Source organism: Onychostruthus taczanowskii, unplaced genomic scaffold, assembly GCF_017590055.1.
Source record: "Onychostruthus taczanowskii isolate IOZ18803 unplaced genomic scaffold, ASM1759005v1 scaffold28, whole genome shotgun sequence".
In the NCBI taxonomy this organism is placed as follows: Eukaryota; Metazoa; Chordata; class Aves; order Passeriformes; family Passeridae; genus Onychostruthus; species Onychostruthus taczanowskii.
The window spans coordinates 8,132,592-8,156,515 of NW_024500128.1; the positions used below are offsets into that span (position 1 = coordinate 8,132,592).

The 23,924-nt window shown below is 38.7% G+C and overlaps 1 protein-coding gene across 1 annotated transcript in view; it reads left to right on the forward strand.

Annotated features, from left to right (window-relative positions):
• EPDR1 (ependymin related 1) overlaps window positions 1–23,590 on the forward strand; it is a 29,343-nt gene extending 5,753 nt beyond the window's left edge. Inside the window, exons 2-3 of the mRNA XM_041407869.1 lie at window positions 18,686–18,894; window positions 20,927–23,590. Of these exons, the coding sequence (XP_041263803.1) occupies window positions 18,686–18,894; window positions 20,927–21,117 (400 nt within the window). The 3' untranslated portion in view covers window positions 21,118–23,590. The remainder of the gene's footprint in view (window positions 1–18,685; window positions 18,895–20,926) is intronic.
• Window positions 23,591–23,924: the final 334 nt, after the last annotated feature.

Genomic DNA, 23,924 nt, shown 5'->3' on the forward strand with positions numbered 1-23,924 from the left:
CTAGAGAAAAATTGTAGATAATGTGTCCAGTGACCCCAAATTGATGATTTGCTAGAGCACTGGTTGGTGTACTTGAAAACCACTGTCAGACACTCACTGGGGTCATTACTACCACATGAGTTCTAGATATTGTTTTCTGGATGTTGTTAAAAAACAGAGGTTCTCATTAAAAAGTTTTTTTTTTTTTTAAAAAAAGATGTTAATTGGTAGTCGCTAACACCATGTTGTACTTGATACTAGTGGATTGGCTTAAGCCTTTTATCTATCTGAACCCTTTAAATTTATGGAATTACTTCTTTATTCCCTCTTATCATCTCTTGCTTGTCTATTTGAACTTCTTGAAATGATGTGCTTTTGCATTGAAACTTATGGCTCATTTTGTACTATGGGACATTATGGCAAAAACTTAAAGCAAGACCTTAAGTTTTTTGCCTGAAAATACAATATGCCTGAAAATACAATATGCCTGTATATCTATAGCTTGGACCAGTGTTTTCAAAAGATAAATCACTGTAAATTTTATTCATGGGGTTTTTTCTTTTTTGTTTGTGTTTGTTTTTTTTTTGTTTTTTTTTTTTTTGGGGGTTTTTTTTTTTTTTTTTTTTTGTTTTTTTTTTTTTGGTGGGTTTTTTTTTTTTTTTTTTTTTTTTTGTTGTTGTTGTTGTTGTTGTTGTTTTTGTGTTTATGTGTTTTTTGGTAGAGATTTAAAGTGGACATGAATTGAAAGAGATTCAGTATTCTGTGGTCACAGACAGCTGATGGTGATGTGACTGCACAGCTAAACAAACACAATGAAAGACATCTTTATATTCATGATCTTAATTTGGACTCCATTCAGCTTGAGGCCTGACGCAATTCAGATGTCACAACTGACAACATCACACACCTATTCTCACAGGACCAAAGGCCATTCATCTGAAAAAGTATCTCCTCTGAAGGTTAAGCAAGAATTTTTTAACATAGGGCTCTTGTGAGGTAAAAAAATTGGTTTCTTTTCCAGATAGAGACCTGATTTGTATTACATATCAACAGGCTTATCCATTTATTAGCTGCATGGGACAGGTTTTCAACTGGATGACATTTTCCCAGACAAGGGAAGTCAGTGAAATGGTACCTTATTTTTTATGCCTTTTTTGGTATGCCAAGTCACTGGTTGATTCAAAATGGAAAGGTATGGTTCAGGTATCCTTCTATCCTCTCTGTTTTGCTATAAACTAACTGGTGGCTAACCTTGGCATGGCATAATAAATAATACTGAGCTATTCAGACTTGAGGCTATCCCCCTGTGAATCTGTGTAGCTGCAGCAGCAACAATCCAGTTGTTGAACCTCATCTTGACCAGCTTCATCCCTGTCTTCAAATGACTTTCATTTTGGCCTTACCTGTACACTTGCAATGAATCGCCTGCTCAGCAACTTGAGGAGTTCTCTCTCATGAGGTGTTTTTACCTGTTGCTCTTCTTTACTCAAAGGGGAAATTATTTTCTCCTCCAGAGTGTTTTGAAGGCATGGTACAGTGTCTGATGTGCTGGGGAGGGGATGATGTCTGGGTAAAACAGGGCCACTTTGTGCAATATTTTGGCTCTTCTAGAATAAGGAGCATTATGCCCAGCATGGCATTGCATAATGTGAAGGTACCAGTGGCCAGTGAAACTTCTCCTCACCTCTGCCAAGCAGCCCTGCTTCTTTCAGTTGTTTTTGTTCACTGCCTCACTTTCATGGCCCCAGGGGAGATGTCTGTATGTTGACTTAAGATCTGAGATTCCACAGGGAAATTTTGTCTGTCCCGAGGCTCCGGGGGGTGCTTCTTTGCCTGTATCATGGTCGCTCACCTATACCAGAGAGTCATGGACCGAGGACAGGATTTTCTGCCAAGGATTTGTTCCCATGTGTGAAAGTGTGGACAGTTCAACCTGAGAGACAGTCTTTGTTTTAAGAAGTGTATTAATTTTTCTGGAGCTGGTACCTCTTATATATTCATACTCAGGAGTAAATTGGGGTTTTCCAACAGTAGCCTAAATGTCCTTGTCCAAAGCCCAGTTTATGGTTTTCCTACTACAGGTGGTTTTACTACTCAATTTATGGTTTTATTCTACAGTAAGAAAGAAGGAATCATTTGTTTTCCTGTGAACTCACAGGTTTTTTTCATCTTTCATTAATAAAGATCCCTGGCTAACATTTATTTGAGAATCAGTTTAATCATTGTTTTGAGGGTTATGTGCAGACATTTGGATTTGTGTCCCACTCGATTATTAAAAGATGCTTCCCGTGTATCACAAAAAGTCAGAAAGGTACAGTAACTTCTTCAATTCTTGTTTTTACTGTGAGAATTTTACTAGCAACATTCCTACAGTCAATAGGGTTGTTCCCATAACTTAGCAATGACCATATTTATGCTTTTACAGATTTTGTGTTTATGTGTTTTCATGATTTTAAAAATTTCTGGCATCAGAACTTGAATTTGGCAGGCATTTTCTTCTTGTACAGTGCTCACACTGTAGTTACTACAATTTTTCAGTCTTTGGCTACTAAGAGTTCATATGTCTGGGGAGCTACGTAGCTATTCATTCCATGAAAGCTTATTTTATCCCTTTCATTCCTTATGAAATTTACCCTTCCATTCTGGCATCATCCAGACTATGTTTTGTGGGCTAAATCCAGCCCAGAGGGAACTTCCATCCAGCCTTCTGCCTTTCCCCACTGAATAGCTCCTTGTTGGTTTAATGATTGTCTGAAATTTGGATCCCTCTGAATTGCTGCCCTTCTGTCCATGTGGGAGGAACAGAAGAGACTGGATGCATAGGTTGGAAATTACCTCGATCAACCCTGTGCCTGAGGGTCAGTGGTATACACTGCCATATTGAAGGAGTGATTGAAAATTCATGGCAATATGTGTGCAGATGCCACACTGCGTGTGTATAGCTTATTTCTTTGGCATATGAAACTGAGTGATCTCGAGATTATTCATTTCTTGTCTGAAAAAAATAACCTGTAAGATTCCAGCAGTGAAGAAGATGTAGATTGTTAAATATCATTGAGAGATACCAAATTATGTTGATTCTGGAGCTCTGTCTGCATTTTTTAAATTTTTGTTTTGTTTTGTTTTGCAACTAAAGAAGAACATGTTTCAAAGCTTAATAGAAATACATGTAGGACTGTATAACTGTCTGATTCAACCCAAGTGTCCCCAAAGAGTGATCTAAGAGTGACAACAGCACATCATATTAATGGAGTTCTAAAAGAGTAGTAAAAATCTTGATTGATGCCTTCTTTTGGATATTAGCAGACTGAAACTTTCTTTGCTCTAACTTCTCCCTAAATCATAAACAAAAGCAATCTCTTCTTCATTGCTGTTCAAATTATTTTTTACTATGAAATATCTGAGAAGTGGCTTGTCCTTAAGTTCATTAAACTCATTTGCCCTTCTCAAATGGAAAGTGATATTGTCTATGTACTAGTTATCTTATTTTCTATATGTATTATTTTTCCTGAGGATGATTCATAATGTAATGTGATAATATGATAGATAGCAAACAATGCAGAAGACCAATATTACCACGTGTATTGCAACATCTCTTATTAAGGTTACTTACTTCTTTACTTAATGTAAAAAAAAATTGTAATAATAGCCTGCATATTTACCTTTTGGTCAGTTGAATAGTTCACAAGTAAATAATTCCTAAAATGGCTTCACTGACCCTTAATGATTGACTTCTAGTGCAGTAATGTGCTTCAGAATCTGTTCCTTTATAGCTGTTGCCAAATATTATTTCATACTTGAGGGTGTTTGTTCAAAACATAATGTCAGCTGCTTTAGCAGGAAAAGTTTTGTGGTGTCTAAAACTAATTTTTCAAGTTGTCTGTTTGGAACAAACCATTTTCTAATGTACATTTTCTTCAGGCTTTAATGGAGTAAGATGAAAAGGGCCCTGAAACACCACCACATAATGTAATCCTTATCAGCAAGATAAAGAACAAAAACCTCTGTCTTCATTCTACTCTGTTCTTATTTGGAGGTTGGGATCAACTGCAGTAAAAAATAAAAAAAATGATAGCAAGGAAGATAAACCACTAATAAGACTTTCCACTGAGGTTTTGGTCTCTGATGTTACCCATCCCTTACTCTGTTAGTTCTGGTACTTTCACACTTAGCAAGCCTTAATTTGCTGTCCTTCTGTCAGTTTTTGTGGCTGCTACTTCATCTGAAAATCAGATGGCTGAGTAGATACTAGGGCTTTTGAAAATGTTTTGTGCTTTGCCATTTATTTCGGTGAAACTGTACACAGGAAAGCTGGTATGAGACCTGTATAGCTGCTAAACAGCTGGAAATTTCTCCTTAAGTAGTCTGTCTGCATGGAAACCTACTGTTTGTATGGATACCTGTCGTTTCAGAAATTAATGTTTCTGAGGAGGAATGGCCAGATTTTTCCCAGAATTTTCCAAGGGCAGTTTTGTGCATGGCAGTGCTAAAGGTTTTTAAACACTCACATGGAGACTAGAGTCCACCCAGTGAACACAATGAAGAAAGATTTCATTTTTCATTCTTTCATTATCTCCTAATACTATTTGCAACTGTGGTTTTATCATATTCAGATACATTTCTTGCCAGGAAACTTAAGATTCTGCCATACTTCTAGGCAGCCAGCACTGGAAAGTTTACTCATGCTGTGCAGTTATGGTAATTCTCAGAGGATGCTTATTTGTAGAGCAGAATTCTGTACAGATTGAGGAATTCTTAGTAGAATTAGTTTCCAAATTAATGTATCACTATTTTATTAGATCCAGATTTGTTAACTTACATCTTCTGTACAAGAAGTTAATTTCTTTTTCTTATCTTTGAGAGTACCTGGGGACTTTGAGCAATCTGGTCTAGTGGAAGATGTCCTTGCCCATGGCAGGGGGCTGGAACTAGATGATCTTTAAGGTCCCCTCCAGCCCCAAAGCATTCTGTCTCTTCCAGAAAGTAGAGGAAGGCACAAACTCAGATAACACGTTGATAAAGTGTGACGGTGAGGTATTTTCTGTACTTTTTTTAGAGATGAAGAAAAAAGAGGGAGAGTAAAAGAAGATAAGGGTATGAGAGCAGAGACACCCTATTACATTACATTTATCCCCTTGCTATTGAGGAGGGAAAATGTGAGAGACCTCCTAATTGCTTCAACACAGCAGAAGATAAAAAATTCCTAATTTTTTAAACTTCTGCTCTACCTATTTCTAAACCATATATAAGCATGAAGATATTGATTCTCAATACATATATGTGTATTCTTTGTTTATTGACATACTTACACACATCTTTTGTTAATTTTACTGAGTGTAAGAGTAGGTGACTTCACATGATCTGTACCTCATAGCCAGGTTATTTTAAGTTCCTAAATTCCTAAAGTAAGTCATCTAGTCCTCTGAAGAAGAGAACAGTTGGTCACTAGAGATGTCCAGAGTACCCAGTCTGTCACATAAGTTGTGCTTGCATAGTCAAGCCAAGTCAAGATGTGATGTACAGTCAGATGATATTTGAGGCACTGCCTCAAAAATGCAGGTACTACAGCTGCTTAGCTGGAGCGAGGTAGAGGGATCCCTGGGTGAGTCAAGTAGGACCCCTGTCTTCTTGTGATTTGAAGTCTTAACACATGTCTGAAACACAGTTTGGTTCTTTGGATTTCCTTCCTTTGAAAGAATGGGAAAAAATCGGGCTTACAAGCCTGATTCATGCCCCCAAATATGTGAATGGAGTTTCAGGCTGTAAAACTCCATAGATTATTTTTGTAGATAGTTTTTGAGGGTTTTTTTAATGTCCCTTAAAATATTATGAAAAGTAAAAGAACATCTCATCATTACGATATGTATATGATCTTTACCAGATCTCAGTGTAGTGTATAAACAAGCATCAAGTATAAGGAATGAAGTCAGTTCAAATCATTAGCCCAGACTGTTTGTACTGAAGTAGCACATGTAGAAATTAAGTTTTGTAAGACCTGATAATAGCAGCCTCCAGGTACAATGCCCTTGAGATACACCATCAGTGCAGAGCACTGGGGCAGGCAGTAACAACATGAGGCTTGGTGCGCGCAGAAAGTTTTTCCCATCCTCTCTTCAACCTGCTTGCTTCAGTAGCACCTCCCTCCCTCAGAAACCACTTTCCTATTCCCTGGATGAGTCCAACTACATGGTTAATGCAGTGCAGAGAATGTAGGGGGTCAAGTACCCCAAGCAGTACAGCAGACCAGAAAACAAATGGATAAATGAAAATGTTCCAAAGATTTCTCATAAGGAAAGTAATTTTTCTGAGTCTCCAAACTCTCAGAGTTATGGGATTTTTGTCCAGTTAGCTGTAGCAAGGGACTACATAAAAAAACCTTCTCAAAGGAGAGTTTTTATGACAAAAAGATGTTTCACATCATTTAGGTGTTTGCAGTTAAGGATATAAAGATATTAATTACTTTGCCTAAAAACAAGGTCCAGAACACTATAAGGGAGAAGAAAAAGAAATGTCACAAAGCACAGAATATGAAAAAGTGTGGTAAAACTTGTGGAAATATATTTTTGTGTAGCTGAGATTGTATAAAATGTTATGTTTGCCTTTCAGCATCTCCTTTTGTTGCCCATTTAAGATAAGTTGATAGCCATGCTAGGTTTTAAACTTTTTTCAAGTTATTCTTTCTTCTAAATGGAGCACCTGATGTAGCATCTGTAAAAATCAGTGAAACTTTTCTGGCTGATTTCACAAGACTTTGGGTCAGGTTAATGTATCATTTTGGAGAAGGGGTCATCAAGCCATATTTTTCTCTAATTACATAGCTGATGGGTGGAAATTGCAAACAGCAGCAGTTATATGAGGATCTGCTCTTATGATGTGGAAAGAACAATTGTCTCTTTACAATTGGAAACGAGGGATGCGAGAGAAAATCTGATAGGCAGAAAGTGATTTCTGCTCATACGCTTTTCTAGAGAGAGAGTTCAGGAGTTTCGTATGCAGTCTTCGAATACAAAAAAAAGGTGTCTAGTAAAATTGGGCACCTCCATTTTGCAATGATTACTCTGACACACTGAATTTTAGAAAATACTAAATGCTGTCCCTCTGAAAATTTGCCCTTTTTAAGTATCTTCATGTTGAATGCCCAAAATAGGAAGATGTTAAAAATCACTGGTCAGTTTTGAAAATTCTGCCCATTGATTATATAAAATAATGCAATTAGAACAGCAAAAAACTGTAGTATGCAAATATGAAACTGTAATTTTGAAATAATTATAAAGTCATTTTCTCTTTTTAAAACAAGGGTTATGTTCATTTCTTTTGTGATTATAGGAACAGTAAAGGAAAAGACATTTAGCATGCACAAAAGTTCTAAATTCATATAATTAGGCAAAGCTCAAAGATAACTATGGCTCCCTGTGTGTGTGCATGTAGGACACTGGGCTCCATGTCAGGAAAACACCCCAAAATTAGGTAAACATACCAGCCTGCTAAAGACTTCAGTTTGTATTTGTGTCAGATTCTAAATGGTAAAGCTATTTTTGTCATGTTTTAAGCAGCATGGGTAGTCTAAACATGTTCAATAGGTCTAGTGACCTTTTCCCGAGTAATGGAAAACTTTCGGTTGTGCCAATGTAGTATATTTATACCAATATTATTTACAGGTCTTGCCCTCCTTGCTACTGCTTCTGAGAACTGTCCTTGAATGAAAAATAAACGTGTCAGGGGTTTAATAAAATTGAAATAGCTATAAACATTCTTAAAAATAGAGAGGTATGCTTAACCATGCTTCCTTTAACTGATGGCAGTGTCTTCAGCAACTGTTGTTTCTGTGATGGACTAACAGATAACCTGGGAAATAGTTCTGTATCAAACACACTGATGTGGTCCTAATAACTTGAAGATAAAGGTTTTGAACTGAATTTCCATCTTCTAATTGCTTACGTATTTTCAGCCCAGCTGATTTTTAAGGGCATGCCAGTTTCTTGTGCTGCATCATGGTTATTGCTTAGGGAGGTTTCCTACAAGCAGTTGGCATCTGCTGACTGCTGAAAGCCACTCCCCACCCCCCAGAGGTGGAAAAGTTGTTGCCATAACAAAAAGCACAATAACTCAATAGAGGACCAAAGCAAAACAGTTCTGTGAAGAGCAAGTTTAACAGATAGTTCAACCTTCTAATTATTCCCTGCGAATGCTGGACGTGTTTCATGTGACACCTATCTCACCAGTCCTGGTTTTAGACAGTATTAGTCTTTAATTCATTCATGCACTGAAAACAGTGTGATGGTGTAATTAGAGATAATTGTGCAGGCAGACAGAGCTGAAGGTCGTCAGTGTGTAGGAGATGGCACCATCTCTAAAATTCCTATATGAAAAAAGATGGAGCCCTCTGCTGAGACTCCTCAGAGAGTGCCACTATTGCATTTGGGAGGTCTCAGGAAGTCATCCCCAAAGGTTGTTCAGCATCTTTGTGAAGGTAGCGGTGTCAAGCAGGTCTTATAATACCAGGACTTACTAATTGAGCTAGTCTGTTACAAAAAAAAAAAAAAAAAAAAAAAAAAAAAGACCAGCAGCCATCAGTATTCTCCAATCATTTACATGTAAGACTGGGAAGGTCCCCAAGTTGCCATATAACGTGTTCCTCCATCCTGGAGAAGAAAAGCTTTACGTGGGTTGTCCCTGATCCCTGATTTTCTTTCAGTTCTTGTAAAAGCTGGACTGTAAAGAAGACACAGACATTTTCAGAATACCTCCTAAGTAAGCCCTCTTTGCTTCAGGTGACATGGAGAAAAGTTGGTATTCATGTTTAGCTTTTGATGTATTGACCCGCTTATCTTCATACTTCAGTCTTGCTGCTGTAGACCAAACATGCTCAATTTCTTCATAGGTCCTGTTTCTCAAACATCCCACTGTCCTTGCTGTTCTCTGGACTATATCCTGTCTGTTTATCTGTTCCCTTAAGTGAGGCATCCAAAACCAGGAGCAACATCAGCGTTTTGGTCTCATCAGGACTAAGCAGAGCAGAATAAATGACCTCCTTAATGGACCCAAAACTGTAAACTTACCTTTCTAAATCATTACTGCACCACTTTGCAGTGGGTATGTATGGAAGGATGGCAAAATGCCATTTCCTTCACAACCATGTAGAAATTAACATCTTCCCTGATTATGTTTTCTTTGACACAAACATTCCCTTCTTGTCCGTAATTCTTCTGTTTTGTATACTTTCAGTCAGTTCCACCTGGAATTTTAACACACTGACACACTGGATTTGAATCCAGTGATTAATTTATACACTCACCTAACAGTATGACTTTTGATTGATAGCTGCTGAAGGAAGAATAAAAAGACCTCCACAAAGACCTCTGGTTGAAATGAAGTTACTTTTACATTGGAGGTGGGGGGGAAGAATGTAGTTCAGTGCTATGATTTCAGGTTGCGTGTATTTCCAGTGAAGTGAATCTCCATCTTTCACAAAGTTTATTTAACAATAAGCTGTGCTCAGATCTTTGGATGGAGGTTGAAAAGTTGATAACTACTTAGCTTTCAAACTGTTACATCTGATTATCCAGTCTGACTTCCAAACTCCCTTGAAAACAGTCACAGTCTTTTTATTTTTTATATTGGATAGATATCAGAAAGACCTGAATCATCCCTCTTAAGGAAAGCATTGCAGATGGAAGGTGGAAATCATTACATCTTGGGACAGCAATCTGGTACAAGCGCATATCCTCACAAATTTTTCCAGGGAATATTCCATCATGAAATAAAAGTTTGCTCTATCAGAATAGGGACCTCCTCCCCCATCTGTTCCAAAGGGCAATCTGTTCCTCAGACTGCTTGCTTCATGATTACTTTTTCTGCAGAAATGCATACTGAAAAGCAACTAACTGGCCAAGTGTATGCATGATGGGATTTACGATTTCAATGAAGGTCTTTATAGGGCTCCTGAAATGCATGTAATCCCTGTTCAGGGTATATGAAGATCCTCCTCTGTTTTTAAACAGAAGTTGACGTGGAAGAAGCTGCAATACCCAGTTCTGGTTGAAAAAATGTTTTTTATATTTTATTATTATTTTATTCTAAAATATGTATGTGAAAAATGGAGAGTATTTCAATTTAGTTATTTGTAATTAAGGAACTTCATTCTACTATGCTTTCCTGATATATGGAATAGGTGTTTCTATAGGGGGCAGAGCTAACATCCATTTTAATATGCTGTCTCAGACCCTGGTTAAGAAAAAGGTGTGAAAACTCCAGATAAATCTGACAATAAGAACCATTAAGTTATTTATGTTGTAAATTACTTTTAGGATCATTGAGTCCAAGAGTTAAATTAACAAAACAAAGGCCACCACTAAACCATGTCCCTAAGCACCACATCTTCAGGTCTTTTAAATATCCACTGGGTGGTGACTCAGCTGAGCTTGTTACAATGCTGGAAGAAGTTTTTCTAAATATCCAATTTAAACCTCCCCTGGACACAACTTCAGGCCATTTTCTCTTGTCTTATAACTTGTTCCCTGCAAGAAGACACTGGTAACCACCTGGCTACAGCCCCATTTCTGGAAGTTGTAAAGAGCAATAAGGTCCCCCCTGAGCGTCCTTTTCTCCAGGCTAAACACCCCTGGATGCCTGAGCTGCTCCTCATCAGCTTTGTGCTCCAGACCTTTCACCAGCTCTATTTCCCTTCTCTGGACACCCTCCAGCCCCTCAATGTCCTTGTAGTGAGGGACCCAGAACTGAATGCTGTTTTAAGTGCAGCCTCACCCAGGCTGTGTACAATGGGGCAGACACTGCCTTGATCACCCTTGCTGATCCAAACCAGGATGCCATTGGCTTTCGTGGCCACTTGGGCACACTCCTGGCTCATGTTCAGTTGCCTGACAGCCACCACCCCCTGGTCCTTTTCCACTGGGCAGCTTTCCAGCCACTCCTCCCCCAGCCGGAAATGCTCCCATGGTTGTTGTGACCCAAGTGCAGGACCCAGCTCTTGCCCTTGTTGACCTCATACCATTGGCCTCAGCCCGTTGATCCAGCCCGTCCAGACCCCTCTATAGAGTGATTGTATCCTTCAGCAGATCAGCAACACTCCTGCCCAGCTTGGTGTAATTTAAAAATTTATTGAGGGTGCACTTGATGCCCTCATCCACTTCATGGATAAAGATATTAAACAGGACTAGCCTCAGTACTGGGCTCTTCGGAACACCACTCATGACTGGCCACAAGCTGGATTTAACTCCATTCACTGCCACTCTTTGATCCCGGCTTTTCCAACAGTGTTGAACCCAGTGAACAGTGCACCCATACAAACCACAGGCAGCCAGTTCCTTCAGGGAAAAGCTGTGGATAATGGTGTCAAACACTTTACTAAAACCCGGGAATGCATCAACATCCTTTCCCTCATCCACTGAGCGGATCACCTTGTCGTAGGAGATTGGGTTGCCCAGGAAGATGTGCCTTTCATAAATCCCTGAGGGCTGGACCCAATTCTGCACATAGTACATAATGCCCCTCAAGGTGATCGGCTCCACGACCTTTCATGGCACTGACATCAGGCTGACAAGCCTGTCGTTCCCCGTGTCCTCCTTCTTGCCCTTCTTGCAGATGAACATCACATTTGATAACTTCCAGTCAATTGTGACCTCCTGTGTGAGCCAGGACTGCTGGGAAATGATGGAAAGTGTCTCAGTGGGCAATTGTGTGCACTCCCTCAATACTCATGGGTGGATCCCATCCAGCATACTTACATGGGAAGAGCCATCCCACACCCTGTTGGCCTGCCCTGGCCTCTGCTGCTTCCTGTGGGCTCCATTTATACATGCGAGGGGGGCTTGGCCTCCACTGCTCGTGGCCCTGACCAGGTCCCACCAGCCCTTGTGGCACAAGCTGCAGGCTCCTGGATGGCCTCTAGATGTAAAATTAAAAACAGGAAGACAGGTATGTCTTTTATGTTTGGGTATGTTTTTTTCCCTTTTTTCAGATTCTCTCAGTCATTGTAGCCATGTTTTTTCTGGCTCTCAACATGCTAAATTTCTGTTTCCTATTTCCTATGTCTTACAACTCACAGAGAGCCTTAAAATAATTGCACTCTCAAATGAGCATTTCCTTGTCTCAGTTTTGAGTGTCAGCTCTTCCAATTGAGTTATTTACTTCCCTTCTTCATATAGCACAAAGAGGTGAGAAATGTAATAAATAAATTGTAATGTACCTCTGTCATTTCCCGCTTTATTATTTCTTCTTTCCTAAGGTTGTTTGTATATACTGAGAGGTGAGTCCTGGCCTTCCTCACTCCTTTTAGTCTCCTCTAAGCCCTGCTGTGATTTTCCAGTAACATTTATTATTATGAACTTACTCATGGAAGCATCATTGTACTAGACTTTTTTACAAACCCGTAACAGGAAAATAATCTCTGACCTCAAGTGTATTTTGATATTGTGTGGTTCTGCTGTTATATACCATATTCCCTAGGAGGTGATTGCTTTGATTCATTGGAAAGCATTATGGTGTGCTGGCCACATCTTCCATTCCTTTCCTTTTGAGCTGCGTTGTTGTCTGCTGAGGGCTCCAGTTACAAATATACTGTTACTTATGGAAATACACAGATGCTCTCTATTAAGGGCAGTGCATCTTGTAGTCTCTTGCTTTATTGTTTTTCTGAATTTCGACTTAAATTACAATGCATTGTTCTCAGGGCTGTGACTTGGTGGATTATTAAGAAGTGTCAAATAGCCAGCAAGGGACAGCAAGGGAAACAGGCTTCTTGCTGAAGAGCTGATTTTCCCTTAGTGTTTTCCAAAATAACTAATCTAGTTTATGGGAAAACAATGAAAATAATAAGAAATTGCATCATTTTTGTTGAGTTTCATAATTAAAGTCACAAAAGTATGTCATCCTTTAGCTGGTGTAGACTTTGCAGCTCTTGATTCCTGTATCTAAGGTTCTCTTTCTACACAAACTACATTATTAACAGGACTTAAATTGGCTAATTCTCTCTGCTTCAGAAACTGGTAGTGTGGTCAAAGTTCCTCATATACCTTGTTAATTAGATACCCGATCTAGGGGGCCTGATCGCCTTGAAAATAAAATTAAAAAAAAAAAACAAAAAAAACCAAAAAAACACCAACTTAACAATCTGTGAGTGATTTAAGTCAGACTAAAAAGTACTGCTTTTACACAATATCACATTACATTTACTGTCACATGTATTTGCACAGTCCTGTATTTGTACAATATACCATAGTCCTGCACCACTGCCAAACATGTGAGATCAAATATGGTAAATTACTGTTGTTGTTGAGGTCTGATATACCAGAAGAAAAACACAAGTCTGAAATTACCGAAAACTTAATGGGAAAGAGGAAAGGAGTTCCCAGAAATATACCAAAAAACGAATGCTTCTCCCTTTTGAATTAGCTTGCCAGATCCTTCCAAAAGTGCATGAATGTTCTTGACCTGATGAGTGTTTATCAACTGTCTGCATGTCTGCTTGGCAGCTTTGCTCCCTTGAACTATTCTTGATCTGAGGACCTGAGAAGATCTGAGGACCTTTCTAGGAAAGGTTCCCATTCTCGCAGTGCATCTTCAGTAAAAAAGAGTGGTATCACCGTGGGGTATTTTATCAAGAGGATGAAAGATACCTCAAGAATTAAATATATGGATGTACCTGTCTGCGCACACTAGAACAGAGAATTTGTTTGAGATATTTGTAGTGCACTTTCTTCTAGTCAGATGTGGGATTAGCTTCTTTCAAAATGTTTTAAGTGTCTTTTTACAAAGAATTAAGTAGTACCACAAAGGCAGACAGATGCTTCAAGCATTCATTTAATCACCAAAGAGAAAGTAAAGTTAGCTTGCAAATAATTACAGTGATCTACGCTTGAAATATCAAATAGCAAATACTGTTTCCTGGTGAGTAATAGAGTATCTCAGATTCAAATCATGCATAAAATTTTTTTCAGTAGCTTTATACTACTAGGTAATACAAGTCCTGGCTAACATGAATAAGAGTTTTAAGGTTACAATATCTACAGCTGGGAAATCTGAATCAATAGGGTAAAGCCCTAGGTTTGTGAGACCCCAGTACACCTTTGCAGTAAAGTCTGTTTTACCACTGTTTCAGCGGGTTTTTGGGGCAGGATTTATGGTTTTCTTCTTTGTAAATACAGTGCCTTAAGAACTGGTTTGTGATCACAGATTTGTGCCTCTCCAATGCTGCAGCAATCAAAGGAAGATAATAAACAACATTTTAAGGCTCTGGTACTGTAAGTTGATTGTCCAAAGCCACAGAGCAAAATTATGCAGAGGCAGATTTAGCACAGAAAGAGCTTCTATTACCCAGTCTCAATCTCAGACCATTATTTTGCTTCTCTCTAGCAAATGACCTTGTCTGATATTCTTCAATACATCACATGGGTCTTGCCAGGCCACTAACAGCACCTCTGCTCCTCTGAGTCACTACAAAGGCAGTTGGACAGCAAGCAGCTCCTTTCTTCTTGGTTTGGCTCTCACAGGGAAGCCCTTGGAAGTGCAGAAGTAAACCCTGGGAGTCAGGCAGATGTTTTAGGTGATGGGCTGGGTAGCAGGCTTCAGGGCTGGGAAGGACTCAGCATGAGATGCAGACTGAGTGCCTGAAAAGGAGCTGGTAGCATGATCTTAACATTAATGATTTTTTTTTTCTGTCAAATGTTGAAAATAGTTCACTGTTATGAATTGCATTATTAATATACAAAAAAATCACCCATTCAGGAGACAGGTTTATTAGTTCAGGCCTTTGTGAGGGTCCAGGAATGTGTCTTTATGTTATCTGGGCTATGTCTTGAGAGGAACTTCTGCCTGTCTCCCCAGATTTCATGAGAAGTCTCAGAGCTGGGACAGTATTAGGATGCATCACCACCCCTTGCAGTACATCCTTAACACAAGTGCTTCACCTTGTGATTGTGTGGTTGTGGTATTCTGGCTTTGCATCTAACTCACTTGGTCTCTTACTCAGAAAAATACTTTCCTTAGCCTGGGAGAAGAAAGTACTGAACCCAGCCTGTATCCCACCTATCTGACATGATTGCTTCCAGCAAAATCAATGGAATTATTTGTGCAGGATACGGTCCAGAGTTAAGAAATTCTTTAAAGCATGGGAGCAAAAACATGTGTGTCTGTATATGCTGGAATTCATTCATTTTCAGACACAGACAAAGAGAGTATTAAGGATCATGAGAGAGTCCCATAGTGTACAGTGGGGTGAGGCATAGGACAGGGTTGGGTGGAATAGGATAGGAAAGGAAGGGAAATAATCTCAGTCAGGCAAATAGGATAATTGTCCAAGTAATTTCTTCAAATCTGTTTCAAGGTGCCTATTTGAGGCCTAGTTGGGGCACTTGCTTTAGGTTGGGGCTTTCTTGAAATTACAGTTTAATTAAATTATAATAAAAATAATATTAGAAGTGGGTGCAGGCTGCAAATACATTACATTTTTCTGAAAAAACAAACTAATTAAAAATAATTTCCTCTCCTCTTTCTTTGCCAAGACCTATTTTCAGGACTCTATGCTTCCCCTCAAGAAGCCAATGAAATATCAGGCACCTAAAACAAATACAGGCAATACACTCAGGACATGGCTGGTTAAAAAAAAAAAGAGGAAAATTATTTCTTTTTTTTTTTTTAATTATCATTTTTATATTTGTGTACATTTTGCTGTTAATTTTGGCTCGTATATACTTCTCTTTACAAAACAACAACTTAACCATTCACCTTTCATATGCCATTAAACTCAGATCCTGTGTAATCTTAGGTTTCTGTGCTGGCTGTTTCCAGGACACAGAGCAATTCTCTGTAAAGCTTGGATGTGAGGCACATCTGGGTTGAACAAGGACAATGTAAATCTTGCCCCTGCTTACCCAGAGTTGTCATGCAGTGAGCAGAACGGGGTTTTCTGCAGATCTCCTCTCATGTGCCTGCCGCCACAGAGGCAGAGTTCATCCCAGCAGCACATCAAGGTGTAGGACTGGTGTCTCCTACACATGTGTTCAGTCTGCCTCTCCCAGAACCAAAAATCTCAGTGGTGGAGCCTCTCACTCTGCAGAATGGCTGTCAGAGAGATGATTAGTGCTGAGTTTGATTTGTTTGGATTTTCCTCATTTTTATTTACTTCAGGGTTTCATAATGCCCATCTTGCCGTCTGCAGGATTGTTAAATATGCAAGTAAAATTTCTGTGTGAATTAAGTGAGGATTTAAAATAAAAAAAGAAATGTAACAGTTTTATTTTTATCCTAGTAGTTTGTAATGCTTTTCTAATACATCGGGTTTGTGTTCTTTTACAAAATCACTATTATTACTCAGATGTCTCAAATATGGTGATACATTCCTCTCTAAGGCATTTCCCATCCCATTTTTATGGGAGCTGCTGGGCAGCCAGCTGAAGAGTATTTGGGTCATTAGACTCTCATTGAAAACCCATAAATAAATGCATTTTAGTGTTCTTGAATGTTCTCTGGACCAAATGTGATATAAAAGTTATGTATGTCCATATGTGATCTCAGGTTGGGTTTGTGTAAGAAAAGAATTTAAAAAGATACTGAATTCTTCATTAGCACATCACGACTGTGGAAACCTTGCCTTTGACTAAGAAAATGGCAAGCAGGTTTAGGTTGGTGAAAGCCATGGCAGAAGCAGAAATATTTTAAGATATGGGCAGGAGAATGATTTACCATGGAGAAGGTGATATGTAGCCTTACAGTTTGTCAGCCTCTTCGCATGAGTCTTGTCAGTGTGGGGGAAGTTCCCAGTTTCCCACTTGGAAAGCAGGACAAGCTACCTCCCATGTTTTGCAAGGTTGTGAGTGAGAGATGGGCCCCAGTTTACATCGTGTCAGCTTCCTTATCCTATTTTATATTCTCCTTCACTGTTCAATTTGGCTAAGGGCATTTAGCCTGGCTGTGTTTCCATGCATGCAGGATAAATGATGCTCTCAAGAATTGGTGGGAATGTTGCTCAGATGATTTTAACCATGCTGAGACACTTCTTATTATGCAGCCTTTAAATGCCACAGTGTCAGTGGTGGGTGAAGTTATTGCTGTCTGGTGCAATTGTGTAGTGCAAAAATTAAAACTGTAAATTGTTTTGGTTTCGACCCTATTTTATGTAAACTTTGCATCCTTCCCAAAAGAATGTGAGAACTGCAGAGAGAAACATGCAGGAGTTGGGAAATAGAGAAGGGTCTGGTCTTGCTTTTGTGCCTTGTCTCTTCAATTTCATGAATTATGCAGTGTTCTCTACTAGCTTCCCATCTTTCTGATGGCACAGGATGAACAGTGTTAGGGACTAGCATCAGATTTGTGAAGTAGAAGATGTCTGTGTCCAAAGACACCCAAGCTTTTTTTTGCAGGAAATGGAGGCAGCATCATGAATGAAACAAGGAATTACAGATGGAAATATGAAGCTGTTGCCGTCCTTTTCTCTAGAGTCACTGCATAACAATAGCCTGTAGCCAGGTATTTGAGCTGAGGTATTTAAGGGAAGCCTCTAATAATGAATGCAGAGTTTTGGAGCGTTTAGAAAGTGACCCTGGTAAGTCCTTTGCAAATGATGCAGAGCATGCATGATGGTGATTTGAGATATTCTTTGATCAACTTCTCATCTGATTGGTAATGCAAAGTGCCCTGGAGAAGTTTAAGTTTCTGCTGTTTCCAGCTGAGGGTTCGAGATCAGCTGATACTTCTGATAATTTTGATTTTCTGTTTCTGTTTGGTTTTGTGCACAGTTAAAAGGTAAGGACCATACCAGTTCCTTTTTGAGGGTATGGAAGCAATGTCACAGTACTGGTGGTAGACCAGACCACTGTAGAAAGAAACCGGATGGAAGTGTCCCTATAAATGTTTATCATCTCTCCTCAGAGCTTGGCTTGGTCACTTCATACTCATTAGAAGATTGGTTTTAAATCCTTATTGACTGTCCATCCTGGTGACTTCACCTTCTAGGCTCTCAAGCTCATTGAGTTCCATACCTCTCCTTATCTCTGCCTTACTATTTTGCTCCTCTGCTTTTTCTTTTCACTATGTCATGGGAGAAACTGTGCGTTATGGAGGGTGACCCTCTCAGTTCTGCACTTGGGACCACGTACTTCCCCCTTCACCCCCATGTCCCACTTAAGCTGTGTGTGTTGCCATGGAGAAACATCTGTGAGTATGGCAGATACCACATCTGTCCAGTACAGAGGAAGGCTCTACCACATTCATGCAGAAGTGAATCTATCCAGCCTTTGCAAACAGATTTTTTTCAAAGGTTTATAACTTAGCCAAATCTGGGCAACTTTTAATAAAAACTTTTCCCCTGCCAAAGTTTTAAGTCCTTTCTCCAAAACATGGAGGCACTGGAGCTTTTTAATGAAACAGTTATTAAAAAAAAAAAAAAAACTAGCAATAATAACATGTTTTTCTCTCAGTTGTTCTCAGAAAAGTTGTTCTGTTGTTCTCAGAAACGGCTGAACCAGTTCAGCCTGATTTATTTATTTTGGAAAGAATCAGTTGAGACAAACTTTTAGCATGGGAAATTTCAGCCCAACTGGTTAGCTTTTCTCAAAGTTTGGCAAAGTTTAATGCAAGTCGAAATGTTCTTATGCTGAGAAGTCAAAGGCAAGCTTACATATCAGCAATGTTCCTTGCTTGGGATAGAAAAAGACTATCTATATCTATTAATTGCTTTTTCTTAATATTTCAGGTTCTTTGAGTATATATTGCTCTACAAAGATGCGGTGATGTTTCAGATTGAACAAGTTACAAAGCTTTGCTCGAAGATTGCTCTGACAGAGCCATGGGATCCATATGATATTCCTGCCAATTCAACTTACGAAGATCAGTACTACATTGGGGGACCTGGAGATGAAGTTATGGTACAGGAATGGTCTGACAGAAAACCAGCCAGAAAATGTATGTGCATGCTTTTGTTTTATTTTAGTAGTAATCAATGTTTCTGCTGCACAGGGAAAAATAAAATTATTCATGTTTCACCCCAGCTTTCCATATTTCTATAGAGTTCTCTGGAAGAAGTAATGAAAATGCCCTGTGCACAGAATGTCATTTTAATAACAATGTGTTTTTTAAGGAAAATTTCATATTTCAGCAGGATTAAATATGTTCAGAGGACTCGATTGTGTTGTATTTGGTATCACACAGAGTTTGGCATGGAACAGCATCATTTTGTTTCTGAATCTGTATCCAAAATTTATCTAGAGAAGAATTGGTACTATAATTAGGGGCACACTCAAACTAGAATCTGTGTAACAGAAACAGAGCAGGTGTCAGTGTTTGTATACACATAGTTCTGCAGCCATTTAAATCCTTAATATAGGCCTAAATTTTATTGTACCAGGTACTGGTAAGAAATATCTTTTCACAAGGCTTAGTTCTGCACTTGACAGCTGAACACTTGCATCATAAAAGAAAGGAGGCTGAATTTTCCGAGGTATAGTGTGCTAGATTTTGAATGCACAGAAATTTATTAGCACTTTGGCTTCAGTTTCATCCGTGGTTTATTGATGACCCAGACAACTATAAAAGTAATTTTAAAACCTCCATGACATTTATGAGAGTATTCAGCTAGTGCAATACTTATGGTTATGGACATCTAATATATAGGGTGATTACGAACTTGAGCATTTAGCCAGAGGAAAATATTTCTTTCTTGAATAAAAGTAGAACCAGTGAAGTAGAGAATGAAGGATAAGGTCATTAGACCTCTGTAAGTAGGTTGATATATCCTCTGGTATTCTGCAAGAGGCAAATTATCACTCACTCCAATGATTTTTTTTTTCAGATATGATATTTTTGGAATTTTTGTGGAACTTTATATCCAGATACGTTCAATTAATGATGTGTGATTTTAATCCTGTATTATTTTGTATCTCCAGTGCTTTTCTGTATGATCATTCATAAACATAATGTCTGAAAGTTACCTATCTACCTTTCAGCTAGTGTTGGTTTGAATTGAAAAAATTATATTTCTTTCACAGATATAAAAGTTTTATAGGGGAGATACAGGCTACTTTGGTAGCATCATATTTAACCATGATTTTTTATTCTAAATTTTGAGAGAAGGCTTGTTCAGTAAAAGGTTGCCTCCATTTCTGTGTACTCAAAACCATATTACTTAAGGTCAGAATGTTTTTGGTATATTAGCATGCTCAAAAGAGGTATATTCAAATATTGCTCATCTTGCCACCCTTTCTTTGAATACAGTATGTGTGTTTCATGTCACCATTTATTTATTTCTGGCAATGTGGTTGTGCTACAGCCTATGACACAAAACTGAAAGTAGAGAAAATAAGTGTGTGTGATTGCTGCTGGGTGGGAGAAAGTAAGTGTTCTTGGGACTAGAAAAATTCGTTACAGACATTCCTCAGAGGAACTGACTTATGATCACAGTAGGTAATTTTAACATTGTGAGTTTCTGCTGTCAAGAGATCTGAAGTGCATAAAACAATGGGATGGAGTATGATTGAAGGGGTAAAGAATGATCACAGAAATAAAATAATAAAAAGAGAGATAAAATAATAAAAGAGAAATAAAAGCAAAGGGCATTCAAAGGACACCACTTCAATGGTATTACTGCCACTGCGTGAACAGCACAGTGGAAAGGTAGAGGTGGTGACAGAGAACAGAGGGGAAATAGAGTGAGGGAACACCCATGAGGTTAGCACACTGTGGAGTTAAACTGAAGTTAAAAGAGGAATGGACGACTTGCTACATCACATTCTGGAGGAGATCAGCATTGAATGTAGTCTTGAGATAATGAACAGCTAGAAGTGTTTGAAAATAATAGGAATTTTAAAATATAAAATTATAATGAGAATCTGAATAGATTATGTTAAACAGAAGCAATGAGTTAAAAGAGACTGACATCATCATGACCCATTCATCTTGTCTTGTCACCTAAAGCAGTCACATTTCTGGTTGGTTGCAGTGGAATCCTGGGTCGGCGTTTACACTGTCAAAGACTGTTACCCAGTACAGGAAACCTACACCAAGAACTACAGCGTGACGACCTCCACTCGCTTCTTTGACATCCACCTGGGCATTGCAGACCCCTCCGTGTTCACCCCACCCAGCACCTGCCAGGCAGCTCAGCTGACGAGGATGAAAGATGAATGCTGAGTATGGACACTCGCTGCCCTGGGCAAACATATATTAGCCAAGAAGATGGTTATTAGTAGTCAGTTGTTGACATCTAAGTTGATTTTTCAAGCTAATTGCTCTCTTTGGAAGTTGTAAGTTTTCGCTTGAGAGAGAACATAAGCATGTAACTGAGAAAATACATAAAACAAAAGATCTCTTTCGATCACATTAATCTGCTCAGTGATGCACTTACAGTATTATATAGTTGCCATTAAGATAATATTTCTAGATACTATTTATTTAAGGTTGATTTTCCTTTTGCAAAGATTTCATTATTTATTTTTTCACAAAGACAAAGCATAGGTAGACAGCAGCAATGGTACTGTCTAGAAGAGAAAGCTAAATTTTGTTGTCGTTGTTGTTACTTCTGGAGACTTGAAGGGAAAGATGACCTACGTAAAACCTCATCGCTAAGTGAAAAATATAATTTTAAATTATATGCATCAAAATTGTGTAAATTTGTTCTTTTGGTTTTATTCTGCTTTGTGTTCTCTTTTGGTTGATTTTTTTTTTTCTTTCTGCTCTTCAGGAAGCTGGTAGTGAATTTTTGAGCTAAGTTTTGTTCTTTCTGAAAAGAAACTGGAGTAGCTGTATTCATTTGCTGACATGCAAAAAATACTTCTTTGTTTCTTGGGAGAATGGTGCGAACATAAGGGAAGGAGGGAGAGGTACACCTTCAAAAAGAAGTAAGCCGAAGGTTTTTATGCATCTCCCTTTTGGAGAAGGCTTCTCCAAAGGGTATGGTGAGACAATTTTCAGTCAAGTTCTACTTCAGCATTCACTTTTCAAGGCAATACTAGTTTTAACCTATGGAAAGGGATTAAATGGTTCTGCACTCTAAAGGGCTTTAATGTTTTGCAACTACTTTCAACAGTCTTTACTCAGGGTGTGGAAACACCTTCATAATTCCAGGGAGGTTTGAAAAAAGAAAAGCTGTTCTTTGTGCGTAGTTAGTAAAGGCTGCATCAGCATTCACACAGTGCCTGGTGGTTGGGATGGAGAGAAAGACAGAGCCTGTGACCTGTGTAGAGAGCAGGAGGGGAATGGGAGGCACAGATTTTAGATGTCCTCTGTGCGTTGTGGCAGCAAGGCACTACAGTCTGAGCAGATCCACTGATGCCTGTTTTATTTGCTATTTCATCAACATCTCAATCTTACTATCTCCACATAACCAAAAAAGTGCAGAGAGCGCACATATTTTGCATTAGAAAATTCAAACCAAACCTTCATGCACCTTTGATACTCTCAGAAGTGTGATGGGTTTTGCACATGTACCAAATGAGATTAACTAGTTTATTCTGTAAGGTGTGCATTTTATTTACTACTTGGAAAAAAATTTAAAGACAGATTCTTGTCCTCTTAACACATGTTGGGTACTTGTTTGCTGCAGAAGTCATGTGGCTGTAAATGAATGTAAACACTGGAGAGTTTGGTGTCTCCAGAGGAGAGATGGTGGGCCGGCTTTTAGTGCTTTATATACTCATAGCTTTTTGTACGTAAGCAAGTGGGACAGTGGTTGTTTTTCTTTCACAGTTGTGGTCAGAATGGCATTTTACTTTGCCCTGTGCCTAATGAAAGCACATATACATACCGGTTAAAATTCAGCTAGTTCACTAAAAATGTCTCTTGGAGAGGGCCATTTCACTGAAGCACGCTAGTGGAGAGAAGGATTGGGTTTCCTTGAATTTAGAGTGCATTTATTCTGTACTCGCCTTCTGTATTTTTTGTGTGACACTCTAAATGCTAACTGCATATTGTTCTCATTAGGACAATGATTAGCATGCATTTCTTAATATGTGTCCTGTTAGAATCTGGAAAATATAATAAATCTGGCTAGCAAGCATGAAGCTGTGGTACTGAATCGTTTGGGATGGCTTTGTTGCGGTCGAGCAGATAGCTGGGTATTCAGGCTGTCTGTATTATGTTTTGCTGACAGTGATACAGTTTCTAGCAACAGCATTAAATGTTTCTTTTAATATGAATTTGCAAATTTGCAAAATTCTGCTACACAAAAGTGCTTTAAAATTTTTGCCCTGACTTGCAGGGCAATTTTATATGGCTAAATATGTTCCTCTAAAACAATGCTGTTGTCTTCATATTTATGCTCTACAAATGCAATGCAGAGAGTTGTCAAAGAGGTATCAAGCAACAAAATTTAGGATTACGTATTTTGAATTAGCCACAAACCAAATATGAAGCACAACATGCATATGCCTGGTTTGTTATCTTTGTTATGATGTGCTTTGGTTTGTTGTCATGTACCACAAGAGACATCTTGTCTTTAGGCAACTATGCCAGTGACTCAGTGAGAAGGAGCATAAAAGGAATATAAGGTAGCTATATCGTATGCTGCCACAATTGAATAAAAATGAGGGCTTCATATGTCTGATAGTCTGGGAAACTTGTTTTCACAGTTATTTGGTGAAAAATTAATAACAAATTGCTATGTACATCAGTTATATTGTATTCTGTGGGCTTACAGCAGCAGAAACTGGTAGCTGGATAGTGTGTGAGGCAAAGCTGATTTTGTGAGATTTCCAGTGTTTCTCGGTTTCAGATGGGCCAGAAATAGTGCAAACATAGATGTGCCTGCCATATTTTTGTGTTTCTGCTTGGAGTCTTCTCTGAAAGCAGGATGTGTAGAAGCACAACATTGTTTAATTTAAAGTTAACCAAACATTCCTGAACCTCAAAGAAAGGTTTAGTTTGAATTTGGGGAGGAGATCTGGGCATTTGGTTCAGTTCCTGTTTTAACAGTTTGCTTAACTCTAGTATTAGAGACAGAT